We start from the raw sequence: 18,964 nt of genomic DNA, 5'->3' as shown, positions 1-18,964 counted from the left end.
ATGTTATGGTAATTGTTTGATGAAAGAATTAGAATAAAAATTAATGAAAAAGTAATTTAAACTCATAAGCAATTACTATGGAAAGGGAAATCTAAATTAAAATTACAGGTCTCATCATTCTCTAATACTTTTTCCATTTGTCTTACTACAAGAGCTTAGTGCTCGTCTGTCTAAACGTCAAAACTTTATTAATGCTAAGTGCTCATCAGTTTAAACGTCAAATCTTTATTAGTGCTAGTAATAGTCAATATATCAATACAAATTTTCTTTGTCTTATTCTTCCATTGTCATGTCACATGATTTCAATTGTTTTCCAATATCCTTAATTTTTAGTAAATAATCTTGTAATAAGTTAGATTAAACCATTTTATTTGAGAATAACATATTGTAAATGGAAAATGTGAGGTTTCATGCATCTTTTATAAACTTCTTTTATAAACTCCCTGCATGATAAATGTAGTATTACCACACCTTAAACTTTGAGAAGCTTCCTATTCATTATTAAGAGCTTGATTAACATCATAGCGTCTTGATTCATCCTTTTATTAAACATCTACATCAGTGTCACTCCAATTTTCTTTTCCCAATACAAAATTTTTCTAGTAGATGCAACCATCTTTTTTGTTTCCATCATTTAAAATTTTGACCATTCAACTTTTTAATTTTTCCCAATATTATATAAGACAAACTAATCATTTTCATTTTCAATGATTTAAATGCATCAAGCAACTACACTTTTATTTCCCCGAACAAACACTCTTCACAAAGAATTAACCATAGTAGGACTATGGTTCCAAAAATAAAGTCCTTGCGTACCCATCAACTCATAATTTCTTTATAATTTGTCAATCTCACATTATCAATTATACTATTAAAAAAAAACATGTTTATGCTGTTATAAAAAAAACAATCTCACATTATCAAGCGCAACTGAGCTTCTCGACTTCGAATTTACGCAAAAGGAGGCGAAGCGGAGATTAGAAGTATCGGATTTTGGAATTGTTGGAAACATGGCGACTGAAGAGGACAGTGCAGTGAAGGAGCCTTTGGATCTCATCAGGCTCAGTCTCGACGAGCGTATTTACGTTAAACTCCGCTCTGATAGAGAGCTCCGTGGAAAATTACATGTAAGATATCAGATTATGTTTTCTTTTCCGGCTTGTCATTGTGAGTAGATTTTGGAGAGTAATGGTTACCTGGCAGATGTAGTGTTGAGTTCAACCTGTGGGAATTGAACCCACGCCTTTCTTGTCCATGGCTTCTTGTAGAGTGCTTTGTGGTTTTTCATCGGGTTCTGATGCCCTGGAACTTGAACCTTTGATTTCTTCTCATACAGGACCTTGCCTCCTGTCTCTTTGATTGATAGGCACCGATGCTAAAACTGCTACCAAACCCAGTTTTGATTGAGAACGAGAAAAACCCTAAACCGCTAGTTTAGACCTACTTTTAGCACGCATTCTTTTGAAAGTGCTTCCTTTAATCTCAAGAGAAGCACTACAACTGTCCCGAAGAGGTCCGATACTCCAATTGACCTGTTTGCTTGGGTGGCCCTCGAAGGGCGAAACAATGATTGCAAACACTGGAGGATAATTTTCCGTGAAATGCTTCCTTTAATCTCAAGAGAAGCACTACAACTGCCTTGAAGAGGTCCGTTACCCCAAGTGACCTGCTTGCTTGGGTTGCCCTCGAAGGGAGAAACAATGATTGCAAACACCGGAGGATAATTTTCCGTGAAATTCACCCAGGACTTGCACCTGGAAACAGCTGCCTATGTGTGTCTTTGGGGATTTTAACATTGGTGGGTGGCAGGGCATGCTTCCATCATCATCTCTGAACCACGACCCCATTGTCTTAGTTGGATGATATTGTCTAGGCGCCTGTTTGATTTTATATCAAAGCCACCTCTTTCCTTTGAAAATAGAGTGTAGGAGATACAGGGAATTGAGTAAATCGGTAGTAAGTTTTAGAAGGTGCAAAATTGCAAACTGAGGTTCGTTTTGTTTTGGTGTTACAGGCTTATGATCAGCACCTGAACATGATTCTTGGTGATGTTGAAGAAGTCATCACCACGGTGGAGATCGACGATGAAACTTATGAGGAGATTGTGAAGGTGAGTGAACCTGATATGTGGATATGTGTTTCTTCTATTGTGGTCATTGATGTCCTGCTTTCAAAATTGTTACACGTGGAGAGGAAAGTAACATGGTCTCCCAAGAGATTTGGTTTTATCGTATATATATATATATATTTTGTTTTATTTTTATTTTGGGGGGCGTTCAAATTTAGTTCCTTTGATGAGACTTTTTGATGCGAGTATTTTTGCAGAATATTATATTTACTTTCTGATTTTCAAACTGAAATTTTGGACAGGGTTTGTTCATTTATTTAGTCGTTGGCAATAACCACCTTGTTTTCATCAAAGCCTTTTAAGTTACCTATCAATCAGAAGACTTAAAATACCCTTAGACATGCATCCAATGACGTTGCGTATTAAAATTTAAAACAGAGTTCTTGCCATTTCCTTATTCTACTAGCCAGAAGTATGCAACCGACAATCTTTGACTAAAAAAACTTCTCATTGAGTATTTTGAAAGAACTCAAATTTCCGCAGAATAAATGAAATGGCAGTGCTTTAATTACAACAGTGTATTGTCTGTAGAGTCATGCTTTTGTGAGTCTTTATTTAGGAACAAACGTATAGCAGTCCCTTCTAAAGGTCTTCAGGTGCATCGCTCTCTTATGGGCCATCTTAACTTGAAAAAGATGACATCTTTTATGTACACAAACCATACTTACCATGAATGAACATCCCCATCTCTAAAATCGTGGCACGGGATCAAAACCCAAATATATATTATTTTAAAGCCCATCAAAATCCACCTGCAAATAGCATTCTGTCCTCTTGGATTAGTTTCAAGCATATATTAGTTACGTCATGACACATGATGAGAGCTTATAAGCTAACATTCAAAAACTTGTTAAGCTTTTAACTTTTCTTCTTGTAGCTTTTCCTCGTTTTGCATTCTTCTCATCCAAGTTTCTCTTCGTGGATAAGACATCTTTTCTTATTTTAAAAACCAAGTGCAGGCTATGCATGGCATTTGTGCTAATCTTGTACATAACAATTTTGGCTACTATTTATCATTATTGAGCCAATAGGCTCATTCTACAGCCTAGTATGATGTGTAACGCTGTCTGTCCGTCATCAAAGTTGAAATTTTGCTCAGGTTGACCAAAATAAAAATTTTAAAAATTCTAAAAATAAAATAAAATAACTATACAAAACATTTTAATAATGTAGGCTCATAAAAATATTTGCATGTGAAGTAATTGGATCCCTCTCAACTCATATTAGATCCATATTTAAGATGGATCTATGCTGGTATATACATGCAATGCAATGAAGACTGTACATTTTTGTAGGCAGCAAATATTTACATCTTTTTTTTGTGTTAGCTTTCTTTTTCACTTTGCCAAATTCATTGCCTCCATGTTTCAGCTGCGAGAACACATCTGTTGGTATCATTATGCTATGATTAAGGCTTTGGAGTTCTATAGTTATGTATCTCTGGGTTACTCACCATCCATAATGCTCCTTAAACTCTCCTCTTTGATTTCTTGGGATTATGTCCAATCTTCATTTAGAGTTTCTCAATGAATTCTATAGATTTCTCAAGTGGTTTGCAGCTTGTCAGCGATTTGCCAGTGTTTGCAGATTGCCAGTTTGTCATTACATGCCATCTCTCAAGCTTCTACTTGTTGTCCATGAATCTTTGTGTCGAGAGATGCTCAACAGCCTAGTATGGCAGCGATGTTGTAAAATGTTGTGATGTTATGTTGACTTGGTCAAAAATTATTTTTAAATAAAATTAAAATAAAAAATAAAAATTATTAAGATAAATTTGAGTGAGTCATTTGATGGGTTTACCAATGGTGGTTTACAAGCCCATGGTATTGCATAGCCCATGGTATTTGTTATGATGAAGCCTATTCAAAGGCTTAAGGAAATCCATAATGAAATGCAAGAGCACCAACTTAGATCCATCTTAAGTCTGGACTTGATCCCTCTCGGCGCTTGGTAGATCCGGATGTAAGATGGATCTAGGCTGGTTATGCAGTTGCAATATCTCCATTGCATCTTGCAAATTATACACTTTTCTGCACGTGTCCAGCAAGTTTCTGTCCATATAACTAGCGAAATTGGCATTTATTCCATGACTTTTTCTTGCCTTATATATTGCAGATTTTTGCTGTGTAACCTGTGGTATGGTTCGTGCAACTCGCAGATTTCGTGAGTAAAACCTACGGTGTCGACTGACAATGCTTTATAATGTAGATGAACGAAGTTTCGGTGCCAAAGTTCACATTGATGATTGTTGTCATGAATCGGCGCATGAATTGGTCTTTCATTGATTTTATAAAGACCTTCAAATCTCGATCCCAGAGTGAAGGCATCTCTCATGCTAGATCTCATTGGCCAAGTGGGAACTTTTCCATTTATGAAAGCAACTTTCATTCCTTTGTCTTCTAAGGCAGATATAAATACAAGATTTTTTTTCAAAGCAAGCACATAAAAAACTTCTTGAAGAGATATGGTTTTACCACCTTTGATCTAGATGAAAAAAAACCAGATCCCTTTGTAGGATATGTAGAGTTATCTCCAAGAATGATTTTCAGATCCGTCTCCCTCTGAACCAAATTTGAGAGAACTTCTTTATAACCAGTTGAAGCACCACTATCAACCAATCAATTGTCACAAGAATCTGCAAGAGAGGAACTAGAAAGAGTAGAAACGAGAAAGTACTGTGATTGTGTTTCAACTGCGTTATTATCATACCTTGGTTTACTTGAACTCTTGGAAGAACAATAGCTTTTTTTACGAACAACATGAGCTTCTCTTCTTTTATAATCAGATATGAAATTGTTGCTATGATTGTTGTAGTTGGATCTTGGTGCTCTTTTATTTTTTGGACAGTCGTGAGCATAGTGGCCATACTTATGGCAATTGTAGCATTGAACTTTTGATAAGTCCTTGTTCCATTTATTGGAACTGTTGGATCTAGGAGCAGACTTTCTTGCCTTGGACAGCAAAGGCACTAGGTTCTCCCTCTTCATGCTTGGGAATTCTTCCTCTGGAAATCATTCTGGCCTCTTCTTGACTGCACTTTCCCGGGAGCTCATCAAATATGATAAACTTATCATTGTTGCTGATGGTAGTAATAAATGTTTCCTAAGTTGGAGAAAGACCTCCAATTATAATCAACACCAGCGCTTTATCAGATACAATTTCACCAACAGTTGACAGCTGATCCTTGATTTTTGATATCCTCATGAAGTGTGTTTGCATGTTCTCTCCTCTATTCATCTTGATGTCCTTGAGTTGATTCTTCAAAGCAAAGATTTGACTCAAGTTGTTTACTTGATACATTCCAATGAGCTTGTCATACATTTCCTTAGATTTCTTCAACTTGGAGAAATACGTGATGAGATGGTCTCCAAGAGAATCAAGGATAATATTCTTAGCCTTGACTTCTCCCTTCTTGAATCTGACCTTGACAACAACATTCAAATTTTCTGGTGGTTCTGCTACCTTGCCTTCCACATATTCTAGTACATCATGTTCTTCAATAGTAATATCCAACCTTTCCTTCCATGGACCAAATTCAAAGCATCATTCAACTTCTCTTCAATCTTGAAGTAAGAAGAAGACATCTTGATCAAGTCAAACAAATTTCAACAACAAGTAAGATCTATTTGAAGTAAAATTTCTACAAAAGGAGTGATAACTCTTATCTTCTTGGGCTTGTCTTCACTACAACTTTGATACCATGTTAAAATTCTAATGTTCTATGTTGAAACAATTACTTATTCCGTTTTATTATTATTATTATTTAATTATATATTCTCTCTTTCTCTTTCTCTTTCTGGTGCGATACTAGTTAAACAATTGAAGATAGAACATAAACCAAATGCACAATAGAAGACAACCAAGAACAAAATGAGACAAAGAATTTAGGTCTAATGACCAGGGAAAAACCCACAAGGAAAAAACCCAACTAGATTCTTCTTCTATTAGATATACATTGTTCCACAAAGATACATAGTACAATGAGAGATAAAGAGAATGAGTAAGTTCACCCAAATCTGAACAAGATGAAGCATGGAGATCACTAGTAGCAACAACAAATGCAAACACTGAATCAATCTTCCCTTCAACTAAATCAACATTGAAATATTGAAGCACTGAATCAACCTTGGCTTACCAAGTTTTGCTCTTACTCTCCAAATCTTTCTCTCTCACAATCTTCTTCAAGTATCTCCAACTGTCTCTCTCAAATTCAAATTCTTTTTTCACAATGCACAAGTAGTAGTAGTCAGGTGAGAAGACATGAGACACATATGTAGGAAGAGCAACGAATTCTTGTCATAAAGGAGGAGCAATACGCATGCCTTGAGGAAGAGTAACATATGCCATTTAGGGGAGTGCAACTCATGCCATTAAGGAGAGAAATGCATGCGTTAGTAACTTATGCTATTCAGGAGAGGTATGCATGCCTTAGTAACTTATGCCATTAAGAGAGGTACGCATGCCTTATTTAAGGAGAGTGTAACATATGCATTAGAGAGAGCGTAAGTGGAATCTTTTACGACATGCCTTTAATGAGTGTAAGAGGAATATGCCACGTCTTTAATGAGAGCGTAAGAGAGAGTGAACGTATCATTAATAGAGAGAGAGTTACGTAGTGCCATAAGAGTCATCAAGGAGAGAGGTGCAAAGTGATTGAGGCGATGAAGGTAAGGTGACTTGTAATTCCTTTTAATAATAATATCATAGTATCATAAAGGATAATAATAATATTAATAATATTGATGATTAAGTCAAGATTGAACTATTAGGATTGATTAATGATAAATTAAGTGATTTACCTTCAAGTATACTTGATTACCAATAGATGCAAGGTGATTTACTATTTTTGGAAAGTCATTCTTGAGATGCTAGACATGACTTTTTAATTTTAGAAAATCACTCTAGAATTGTCAACAATGTGATTTTTATTTAAGGAAATTCATCCCTGAGTTGGCAATTTTCAACGCTTTTCATGATGCACCTATGGCTGGTCACCTGGGTTTCTTTAAAACCTACATGTCGATTGGGGAGAGATTCACATGGAAAGGACTTAAGAATGAAGTCCTTAAGTATGTTAGAGAGTGTCCTACTTGCCAACAAAACAAGAATGAGCATACTTATCTTGTTGGTCTGCTTTAGCTTGTACCCATTCCTAATCATACATGAGAATTTATCTCTTATGGATTTCATCACAGGGCTAACTAAGGTATTGGGTAAATATTGCATCTATATTGTGGTTGACAAGTTGACTAAGTTTGCACACCTCTTTGCCATTTCAGCGACTTATGCAACAGTGCAGGTAGCTAATTTGTATTTCCAAGAGATTTTTAGTGATACGGAGAACAAGTTCCCGAGTATGTTTTGGCAGGAGCTCTTTAGATTGAGTGGGAATAAGCTCACTCCTAGCACTAGCTACCACCCACAGACAAATGGTCAAACAGAGATAGTGAACAAATGGGTGGAGGGGTATCTCAGGAACTATGTTTTTGGACAACAGAGAGCTTGGATCAAATGGCTACACCTTGGTGAGTATTGCTATAATACTACTTATCACATGTCTATCAGGATGTCTCCATTCATGACTTTATATGGTTATGAGGCTCCCAACTTCATGGATCTACTGTTTGGGGACAATAGAGTGTGTAAGACAAAGGACTTACTACAAGAGAGTCAGGACATCATGAAGTCACTAAGGAAATTTGCAATAGGGACGAAATCGTAAGTTGTATGCTGATCAACATTGGATAAAGCGCAGTTTTGAGGTTGGGGACATGGTTTATTTGAGATTGCAGGCATATAGACAGTTTACTCTCAACAAGAGTGAAGTAGAGAAATTCAAGCCCAGGTTTTATGGACCATTCAGAGTATCTTAGAGGGTTGGAGAGGTTGCTTATGAACTTGAGCTACAGGCTAGCATCAAGGTTCATAATGTTTTTCATGTATCCAGGCTCAAGAAGGCACTTGGTCATAACGTGGTTCCTTCATTTGAGTTTCCACCATTGGATGAGGAGGGGAAGTTGATATTGATTCCAGAGGCCATCATTGATACTAGAGAGAGGACTCTTCATAAGAGGGTCATCAAAGAGTTTCTGGTCAAATGGAAGAACTTGCTAGTAGAGGATGCCACATGGGAAAACAAATAGTTATTGCAGCGTCCAAAGCTGAGATTGCTTGAGGACAAGCAATTTTAGGATGGGCGGACTGTAATGTCCCCTTCTTAACTAGTGGAGTTGGTGGACCTCTAGCCTATCAGTTGGGCCTCATAGGCTATTGAGTTAGGGTTAGGGAACCTTGGAGGAAATTAATCCAACAATTTGGCAATGTTTGATGGTCATTTGATATCTCATCAGGATTATTTGCAGGATGCCTTTTTTTGGAATGATTTTGGGATATTTTTCCAATACTTACTATTTTTAGTAAGTTAGTTTCGAGCATCGACATCAATTGGCAGGGTTAACATTTTTAGTATTGTCGGTGGGTTCAATTTTGATGACTATCTCAACATTTTATATAGTCTGGTGGTTTTAAATAAAATAATGATAAGTTGTGGATTTAACTTTATCGTTATTTTAATATTTTTAATGAAGGGATTGTTACCGCTCAAACTAGCAGGGGACCTAAGGGGAATCCTAAAGGGCAAATGCTAGGCAAAGGGCAATAAATGGAGTCTTAGCCCATTGTCACCTCAGTTAAGGCTCCCTTCTATTTACGAACTTTCACTGATGGGGGGAGACCCAATATGTATGGAGTCACCAACGAATGATAAGTCAATGGATATGAGTGACCCAAACACTCCCCGAGAAGTTTTTGAAAGATGGAGTTTGCTTTCTTTCTAAGCAAAGTACTATGCTCTTCTAGGGAAAGGAAGAGGATTTTGGGGGTTAGGTGTATGAGAATAGGCTTTGAAAGGAGTTCCCCACACCCTAAATTCTTGTTAAATTAGGTATCCTGGATGGTTCTTGATGAATGGCCCTTTGAAGGAGCGGGGCCACAGGGGGCCAAGTGGACCTGGTCTAGAGTATGAGGAAGGTATGAAGTAATCAATGATTTTCTTGCCCTAGACAAGGTGGGAAGGATCAAAGAAATAATTTCACTCAATGATGTTGTTTTGACCCTGGGAAGTGCTAGCCTTGGGGATGGCAGGGCAAGATTTGATCTCGGAGCTAGGGCTTGGCTTTTCTTCCAATTCCACCGTTGGAATGTCTTCAAATTTGGAGGAGGGCTAGAGGAAAGGCCAACACAAGAGACCCTAGGAGATCAAATTTTTTTAGTGGCTAGCTTGTTAGGAAATTGATGCCCTAGGCACCCCAATGTGGCTAGACTTGGGAGAAGGTGAAAGAATAGGAGTTTTGGTGACCACCCTTGGTAGATCAGTGCCTTAATGCTTGGGAGAATGGAGTCTATGTTGATTATGTGTAAGATTTCTTGGTTTCTAGTCAAGGAGGCCTCAAAATTGCTTCACAAATCCTCTAGGTCAAGTGAAAGCAATCCTGTAGCTTTTATACTTCAAATGCACAAGAGGAATGGCTTGTCAAGGTCAAGTTTTACCTCTAGGAGATTTCGCTCGTACTACAAGGGCCAATGCATGGAGAGAATGTTATGATAGAGACAATCCCACAATATTAAGCAACAATTTGCATGCAACAATTAGCCTTAAAACAACGAAAATCCCATCCAACATATATGACAAAGTAACAAGAATAACATAAAAAATTTCGTACTTACAATGTAGTAGAGTATATCCAACCATTCACAAATGACAATAACGAAGCTCCAAGAGAAGACAAACCAATAACCATACATCAAAATTCATCCATAAATGCTCCAATTCATCCTCCAACAAAAAGTGCGAAATTCTCTAAAGAAGAGAGAGATCCAATCCAAAGTGATGATGAGAAAATTATCCCACCTCACTTGTATTTATACACTTCTAAGGAGTTCGAATTAGCCTCCTTGGCCTACATAAGCCCCAAAAATAAAATAATGTGCTAAAAATACAACATCTTGGTGACAAGCCCACCAAACTAGCTCACAAATGAAAAAGTAAGCCTCTCAAGAGGTCAAATGAGGCCCATGGGTGTCACAATGAAGAATAGGGCCCTCAAAAGAAGTGGACAAGGGGTTGGCCCCTTGTAATAACCTGTGGTGCTCCAAATGACTGTGGGGGCACACAAGTGCCTTCATGGGTCTCCAAACAAATCGAAGATGCCTGTAGGTTGCCCTCAAAGGCTAGGATGATAATGTATCGTAGAAGTCCTGGATCATCCGCCAAGTGTACGGTGTAGATTTGGGGCCACCTGGGCATGATGGATCAAGTGCATCCTCCTCGTCCAATAAGTGAACCACGAGCAATCTATGAATGGCTGTAGGGATCCATGAAGTGCACTCTGTTGCTGTGGAGGCCCATGGCTCTTAACGCTCACCCAGTGTGTGCCAATGTAGCCCTCTGGAGGATTAGGACCCCATATAGGGAGACCAAACTCCAAATGGAAGCCATATGCAATCCTGCATAAGATCCAATGCGTCCCCAGGCTTCCAGTACAACAAGTCATTATAGAAATCAAGTAGATGAACTTACCTAATCATGGACCACGGGTGGGGACTTCATAATGGTCTGCCCTTCGATAATGGGTTTCGAGATGCGTCAATGTCTCCTAAACTCCTAATGGGGTTAGCCAAGTAACCTATTACGTGGTTTATGTTTCTAAAGGGGATAATATAGTCAAGGTACATCCATCAAAAGGTGGTGGCATGTGGTAGGTGGGTGAATGAATTAGGGAATGAGAAAGGGAAACCCTGGGTCACATGCTAGGGTACAAGGGCAACTATCAAGTGGGAAGCCCACACTTGGGTTTATAATGTGTAGGAGGGAGCAATCGTGGTACATGAGGTGCCTCGTCCTTGATTTTTCCACCCTTCTTTATATGCCTTTTGCCCTTTTATGGTTTTCTTTGATTAATTGCTCGAGGCTCATGAGGTTAGAGCATGATGTATAAGATATAGCAGTGAATTCCCCCCTTTAAGGTGGGGTGGTTCATCGCCCACCAGGGGTTGGGACAATCATGGGTTCCTATATGATGAAGAAGGCTCATAGAACCTGTTGGAACCAGGGTGATGGCCATGATGATGGGGTAGAGCTCATGTATTGGCTTTTGCCCATGTGCTAAATGTTTTTGTCCCAGCCATCTTTTGCATTTTGTGGTACTTTTCTTGTTGAATGTGGCCATTTATGCTTTTAACTTTCTTTTTAGCTGCATCAACCTCCAGGCTTCATTCCAAGCCATGACCCAAGGTGTGGGCAAGGGGAAGGGGTGAGCTGACCCTATGTGGACCTGATGGAGGAATGTGGACCCAGGTGGGAGAAATGATGGATGGGGTAATAATGAGTGGAAAGAGGGTAATATAAGCGGATAAGGGAGTGAGACCACGCAACCAAAATCGGGGTTTCCCGTGAAATACCATCCTTGAAACCAAATGGTCAGTAAAAGAGATCCCACGGGACTAGAATCCAAGGTTAATTCCTAAAAAGGGTGTAGGGGACATCATCACAAACCTAGCCCATTCTTTCCACTGAATCCCCCCATTAATCCATGCCCATAAGTGTCCATGATAAACAAACTACAATACTCAATTTCAAAATGACAAGGCATACCTTTAGATTCGGGAGGCCCACCTTCAAACATACGATCATGGCAGATGGGCGAGGGACCACATGGCTGGCTTAGGTGGCAGAGAAATGGCACAATGAGCTAGTTGATGGCTGCAAGGGGCTGCTGGCTGCCGACTGAGGACCATTTTGGAAATAAATTTTCTCCTAGGGATATTACCCACAAAATGGTGGGTAACAGGGACTATAAGGGCCAGTTATAAAGTGAAAGATGTTAAAAAAAAAAAGAATGAGGCCTTTAATTGGGAGACTAAAAGTGATTTTATTTAGTCCCACATGACTTGATGAAGAAGGTCGAACTTCTTGGGAGAGTTATAAAAGCAAAATTGTGGAGCTCATTTCATATGGTGGTTTTGATATTTGATATTACCATTTTCTGGAGATTACTTTTTCTTGGTTTGTGAGGTTGAAACCCTTTGCAGGCGACATTCTCCACAGTATTGAGAGATATAATTTTGAGAATATCTTGGTGATTTCACACAAATTTCACAGCTGGGCTTTATTGTTGGTTTGATGTCTATAGTCTAGAGCAGATTTGAGGATATTTGTGGCAGCAAAAAGGATATTAGAGTTCACTACTGTCCCGTGTTACAGTAATGCTGCTACAATGCCGTTGCTGCAGTGTCGTACTACAGTACTGCTGCTACAGTAACATTGCTACAATGATTTTGCAGATTTCAATTCAAAATCAGATTTATGCATTTCCAGATTTAATGAGTCTGCTTGGATTGTGTTTTTAAAGCATTTTGGTTATCTGGGTATTGTTCATTTTGATCATACATTGTAATCCCAACTCTTATATTAAATCTGAGTTATATCAGTTTGTGGGGTTTACTAAATATTGTTATTTTCTGAGTTATTTCATTGCTGCCAGTACTATCATTGTCAAACAAATCTTCTGCATATCTCTCTCTTCTGTAAACACAACCATGACATAAATGAAACCTAATGCTCACAAATGATTGAGCTTATTCTTACTACCCTACTCTACATCATGATGATACAAATGATATAAAAGGCCAATACAATCACAGTATCATCTCATCAACAATACAGGATCTCCCCTTGCATTTGGCAGTAAACGGAAACAAGGCTATGTTAAGTATCGTGGTAGCATATCTTGAAATCTTCATTATTGCATGGCTGGCAACTGATGTGAGTTCCTAAAGATGGAAACTAAACATCAAATTATTTAAAGGTAAGTATGTGCCACTATATGCTTAATCCATCCAATATTGGGTAGGGTTGATATAACCTCAGCATGTGAATATGACAACCCATAATCAAGCCAAGAATCACCTCCACAGACCACTATATGTCTTTCCAAAAGCTATTTACATGTTCCATTGTGCATCTTCCTTCGCTGCCATGAAAATTAACTGTCATACCCTCCAACAATAGGGTTTTCAAAGCCGGCGCAATATCAACTTGTATAAAATGTGCTGCCCTTCTTTGCAGCCCTCTATTAAACATGCACATAAGTATAACACAAAAATTCAGAGCTGGAAGAATAAATCAGCTTATGATCTATAGGGCTAGATGCCCTCCTTTGGGAGGCTGAAAAATTCTGCAGTAAACCAAAGATTGAACATACTGCTGTCCCAAACATATTGAAGCCCCCCAAAATACATCTCCTTGCTGATGTAATGTTATAAAAATGTTCGTACAACATGGCCTTCTACAACTTAATCATTCTTCTCTTCCATCGGATCTGAAATCATAAGTGGACCATTCTTCTCTTCCATCCAAGCAATCCTCATGTAATGCCATCATATTTCCCTCCAACTTTTCGTTCTTTGGATCTACAACAAATTCTTCTTCTTTAGGTGCAATGTGATCACCCCATATGTTATCTGCAATGTGAAGAGTTGATATCTCATTTAATAAAATAATGTGCTGGTCCGTTACCAAGGGATTCTCCTGAGGCCTACCTTCTTGCTTTAAATGGGCTTATTTTTTATGTATTTCTTTTCTGTAATAGCAACCAAATAATTTAATGCATCATACATTTCCTTAGCTTTAACTACCACATCATCAAAAGGGTCATTTTGATATACGCCCACCAAATCATCAACTTCACTTCTTTTATTGTGAATCCTTTCAACCTTGGCGTATGCCTCCAAGCATTCATTATTTCCATGTAGGGCTGCCATACAAAAATGTAAACATCATCTTTTTCATGAAGACATTCACATTCCCAACACCAGATAGAATCCTCCGATGCAATGGATTTGAAATAATCCAACAACTCAAACTTTAGTTGGTTTTCCAAAATCCTAAGTCCAAATTTCTTCTTAAGGTTATTACGGAACTTTTTTATTTTTATTTTTCTTATTCAATTTTCTAGGGCCGCCAAGTATGCTAATTTCGTATTATCAATGCACATTTTTATCAAGAAAAAGGAAGATTGTAAATCACATGCGTCAATATAAAGCTTTATAACATACCCTCTACTCCCTTTTTGATGGAGGGGTTACTAACAGCACTTTGATGAACTTGAGATGAAATCTAATATGAGGCTTAGGTTCAAGCTTTTTGTTGTCATTAGAGGAAATTTCAGCCTAAAAATGCCCATGAATTTTCATGTAATTTCCATGTCACAATATATATGTAAACCAATAAAAATTTTTTAAATTAAAAAAGAGGTACATGTAAATATTTTGGAGGGAAAAGAAGAAAACTATTTTTTAATTGTATTTTTGGCTTATCTCCTTATAGGTTTACTCAAATTTCAAGTTTAGAGACTCGTTGGATGTAGAATTAAATTCCACATCTAACCAGTACCCGTTATGCATACTTTTGAGAAGACTCACATTGATAAAAAATGAAGATACATTAAAAAAGCGTGTCGAGGCTATCAAGCTTAACCTCTTGGAATCACTGTTACTTTGCTCGGCTTACATGGAGATGAATGAACACCATTGATATAAGGAACGGTCATGCTATAAGGTTCGAGTGCTTTGATGTAAGTGTAATTGAAACATAGAGAGAGCTAACATACTCTTGTAACTAGTGGAGTCAATGATTAGCATAGAGAACAACTTAGATATGTAATTACACATATGCAATGGCTTGACTTTACCCTTGTTTATCTGATTTGACAACAATGATTATTGCTATGCTTAGTGTAATGAGCTTTGTTGATTCATTGTTTACTAATACCATATTTCTACTCTTATAAAAGTTATCACTATTAGTACTTATTTACTCAGTACTTATTATGTATATGTTACTGATTTGGATGTAGAATTAAATTCCACATCCAATGAGTACCCATTATGCATACTTTTGAGAAGACCCACATTGATAAAAAATGAACATACATTAAAAAAGCGTGTTGAGGCTATTAAGCTTAACCTCTCGGAATCATTGTTACTTCGCTCGGCTTACACGAAGATGAATGAACACCATTGATATAAGGAACGATCATGCTATAAGGTTCGAGTGCTTTGATGTAAGTGTAATTGAAACATAGAGGGAGCTAACATACTCTTGTAACTAGTGGAGTCAATGATTAGCATAGAGAACAACTTAGATATGTAATTACACATATTCAATGGCTTGACTTTACCCTTGTTTCTCTGATTTGACAACAATGATTACTGCTATGCTTAGTGTAATGAGCTTTGTTGATTCATTGTTTATTAATACCATAGGTTCTACTCTTATAAAGGTTATCACTATTAGTACTTAGTTAAACTGTACTTATTACGTATATGTTACTTATGATTCATAGGGAATAGTACTTGAGTCATATTAGTAGGATGTTACTTACCCTTTTACAACAACTCTTATTACAATAAGCTTGTAATCAAGACTAGTTCAATATTAGTGATAGCTTATTCTATTCAAGATAAGGTAAGCAGTTCAAGCACTTTTTTAAATATCGAGCCCAAACATCATATCCCTTGATCAAGAAGAAGATCAAAGAATTATTAGATATACGAAGAATATTAGATCATGAAAAACCACAAGATCGCTTTGTATTTCTGGTTCATAACAAAAGTGGGATCTATCTGCCTCCTCTTTGTAAAAGTCAAAGAAAAATTAGTCCTCGTCCCCAGATTGTGCAGGTCTTCGAGTCAAAAACTAAAGCGCGTAGGCTTCCCTTGGCTGGGTGGGCAACACACTTTTTTAATGTATCTTCAATTTTTATCAATGTGGGTCTTTCTCAAAAGTATGCATAATGGGTACTCCTTGGATGTGTAATTTAATTCCGCATCCAATGAGTGTCTACACTTGAAAATTTGAGTAAACCTATAAGGAAATAAGCCAAAAATACAATTAAAAAAGTATAGTTCTTTTTTCCCTCAAATTCATCTCTTATTTTATTATTTTTCCTTAGGAGGCCACTTTTAGGTCTGAAATTTCTTTTAATGAAAGGAACTTAACCCGCGAGTATTGATCCTCATGTTCATAACAATCAATTGGATTATCTTTTTTATTTGACTTCTATGGAGTTGCTAGATGAGGAAAAGATCTTCAACAAAAACACCTCATCATGTCAATATAGCTAATCAACAAATTTTGGGAAAGGGACTTTATTCATGACAATGAAGCCATTTTGAAAGTTACCTCCAATATTTGCATAAAAGATAAGTCCATTCATCAAGCACAAAACCTAGGGCAACTTGAGGACACCACCCATTATCACCTCGGTGGTTGCCCTCCTCACTTTAGCCTAGCTATCCTCTAAAATAAGGGTGATCCCTTGCTAAGACTGCAAATATGTCATTGCAAATCTTGATATAAAATCATATTTGTAGAAAGAAGATATTTGTAGAATGAAGGTATTAAACTCATAGTGAACCATTAAAACTAGTGTCTAGTTATTGGGTGATGGCGTCAAGATCAAAGAGCAAGAGGGTCTGAGTATGTTAGAGAAGACATAATTGAGACATGTTTTGAAATGCTACAATCAGAATTAGTTCAAAACTTGATTCCGGATTTGTGAAAGAATAAGGGAGGGCCGTAGTGTAAGATGCATCATCACAACCATGAGATTAGTGCCACATAATAACATGCACAACTATAATGATGAGATTATTGCCACATAATAACATGCAACTGTGAATAATAAAGAATTCACCACATATGGAACCCTAAATGAAGTAGATTGTATATGACAACATTTTAATTGAATGATCAACCGACAACTTATAATATCCTCAAATATTATTTCACCATGAGGTCAACGATTCATAACATATCACATTTAATCTACTTTCTTATTTACAATAGACTTCAAACATTGAGTGAACACCTCTAAGTAGAAAATCGCATAAACAAAACTCTTCAATTATCCAAGGTAACATCAAGATTTAGGGAGGATTTTATCTCAACTCAAATGACCTCTTATTGGATCAATAATGCCCTTTTACAAAGATTATTTCAGTAACCAAATACAATGGAAATCCTAGCAAAACCCTAGTCATCCATGTAAGAGAAAGGAAAACTAGAGAAACCTTATTGAGCTTTGCCACTTCTTCCTCCCAAGAGATCTTCAACTAAGCTTAGATGGGAAATCCCATTCATCCAACGATCCCTTTACAAGTGAGAGCTCTTTTCTTTTATAGAGCTTCTCCTCAAACATTTTACAATAAAATATTCTTAAGTGATTTCTAGATCCATGAACCTTCTAGAAATAATAATATTAAAATACATAAAGAAGGTCTAGAAGCTTCATTCAAGCTAAGCGCTCTTCATTATGTGTGAAAAGATGCACAAAATAGGGCATTATTTAGTTTTTGTTGCCAAATGTTTTACCTTCTTAGCTTGGGCACTCTCTAAGAATAATTGCCTAGTAGCTTCATCTTACCAAAATAGCAATAGAACTCAAGAAAAGATGGAACACTCCTTTAGAAATGGTCAAATGTGGCTAGGGTTTTGCATCTATGTCTATGGGCATTGGCTCGGTGACAATCCGAGCATTTTGTCAAAATATATCTACTTTTCTTTTGAAATAGGACATAAAGAAGTTGTTCTAGATGTTCTAAACGAAACATTCCTTGCAAATGTTCTTTTCTCCTTTATGCCATGTGTGATATGAATGCCAATTGTCTTCTTCTTGACTAGGGCATTACTTTTCTTTTATATGTGTGATCCTTGATTATGTCATCAAAACCTGCATATATTTCTTAGGCATTCCTTCCTTGAAGAGTCTTTGACGATTGTTAGAGGGTTTTTAGGTGACGCATGTTAATCCTTTTAACGGGGGTTCTCTAGAAGCCTTTTTGTTGCCTTGTAGATGATGCATAAAGCCCACAAGAATGATGAGTGATGCTTCAACATATGTAGAAATGCCTTATGTAATGTGAGATGAACCCAAGTGGTGAGAAATGCTTTCAAATATGTAACTTCTACCTTGATAACTATGAGTACAACCCAAAGGCACCTTGCAATGGAGAAATATGCATGAAAATATGTAGATAAGTGTGCCAAATGCCCAATAGATTCACCTCTTGGTCACTTTACATCAATGCTCACTACTATCTTCCTTTGTTTGGACTATAGATTTTGCAGGCCTTTGAAGTCTCATTGTAACCTACAAATAAACCCTTGCTGTTGGAGAGTTCCAATGTAGTCTTATTTTCAATCAAGACATGGATATGGGACCAAAGATGCAAAAATAGCTCACCTCTCGCTTCACACCAATGAATGCCTCCTCTAGTATCTTGTCCTCTAGGGTCTTATGAGGAATGTAGATTGATTTTGAATGTAGATCGCTGTGTTGCATGCTTCTACCCAAAGAAACTTTAGCAAGTCTTGGTCATGAATCATGGCCTTAGCAACCCCTAGGATGGACCGATTCTTTTACTTTGTAGCTTGATTCATGGTTGTATGGAATAGGTAGGTCTCTCTTGATTCTTGTCTCCTCGTAGAAACTCCTTAGAGGTATACTTACGCCCACTGTTTGGCCTCAAGACTTTGATCTTCTCCCTTGTTTGGTTTTCAAATGAGCTTTGAACTCTCGAAACCTGCTAAAGCCTCATCCTTGGTTTTTAGGAGGTAGATCCATGTGTTGTGAGAGAAGTCATTAATCAAGGAAACATGCTACATTCTTACTGAAATCAATGTTATTAACATTAATCCACAAAACATTTGAATGCACTAGTTGAAAATCTCCTTAGACCTATGCTCATTGCTTGGGGAAAACATCCTTGGCATGC

The 18,964-nt window shown here is 37.3% G+C and overlaps 1 protein-coding gene across 1 annotated transcript; it reads left to right on the top strand.

Annotated features, from left to right (window-relative positions):
* Nucleotides 1-870: 870 nt before the first annotated feature.
* Nucleotides 871-14,735, top strand: LOC149205440 (sm-like protein LSM3A). Its single transcript, XM_089393470.1, has 3 exons — nucleotides 871-1,127; nucleotides 2,015-2,110; nucleotides 14,514-14,735. Exons 1-3 carry the CDS (start codon nucleotides 1,011-1,013, stop codon nucleotides 14,718-14,720), a joined length of 420 nt encoding a protein of 139 aa, XP_089249596.1. The 5' UTR covers nucleotides 871-1,010; the 3' UTR covers nucleotides 14,721-14,735.
* Nucleotides 14,736-18,964: the final 4,229 nt, after the last annotated feature.

The sequence above is a fragment of the Pinus tabuliformis genome, chromosome 1_2 (assembly GCF_031772625.1).
Source record: "Pinus tabuliformis cultivar Carrire ecotype Pingquan chromosome 1_2, CPIR1, whole genome shotgun sequence".
Classification (NCBI taxonomy): domain Eukaryota; kingdom Viridiplantae; phylum Streptophyta; class Pinopsida; order Pinales; family Pinaceae; genus Pinus; species Pinus tabuliformis.
This window is presented reverse-complemented; position numbering and strand designations above follow the sequence as displayed.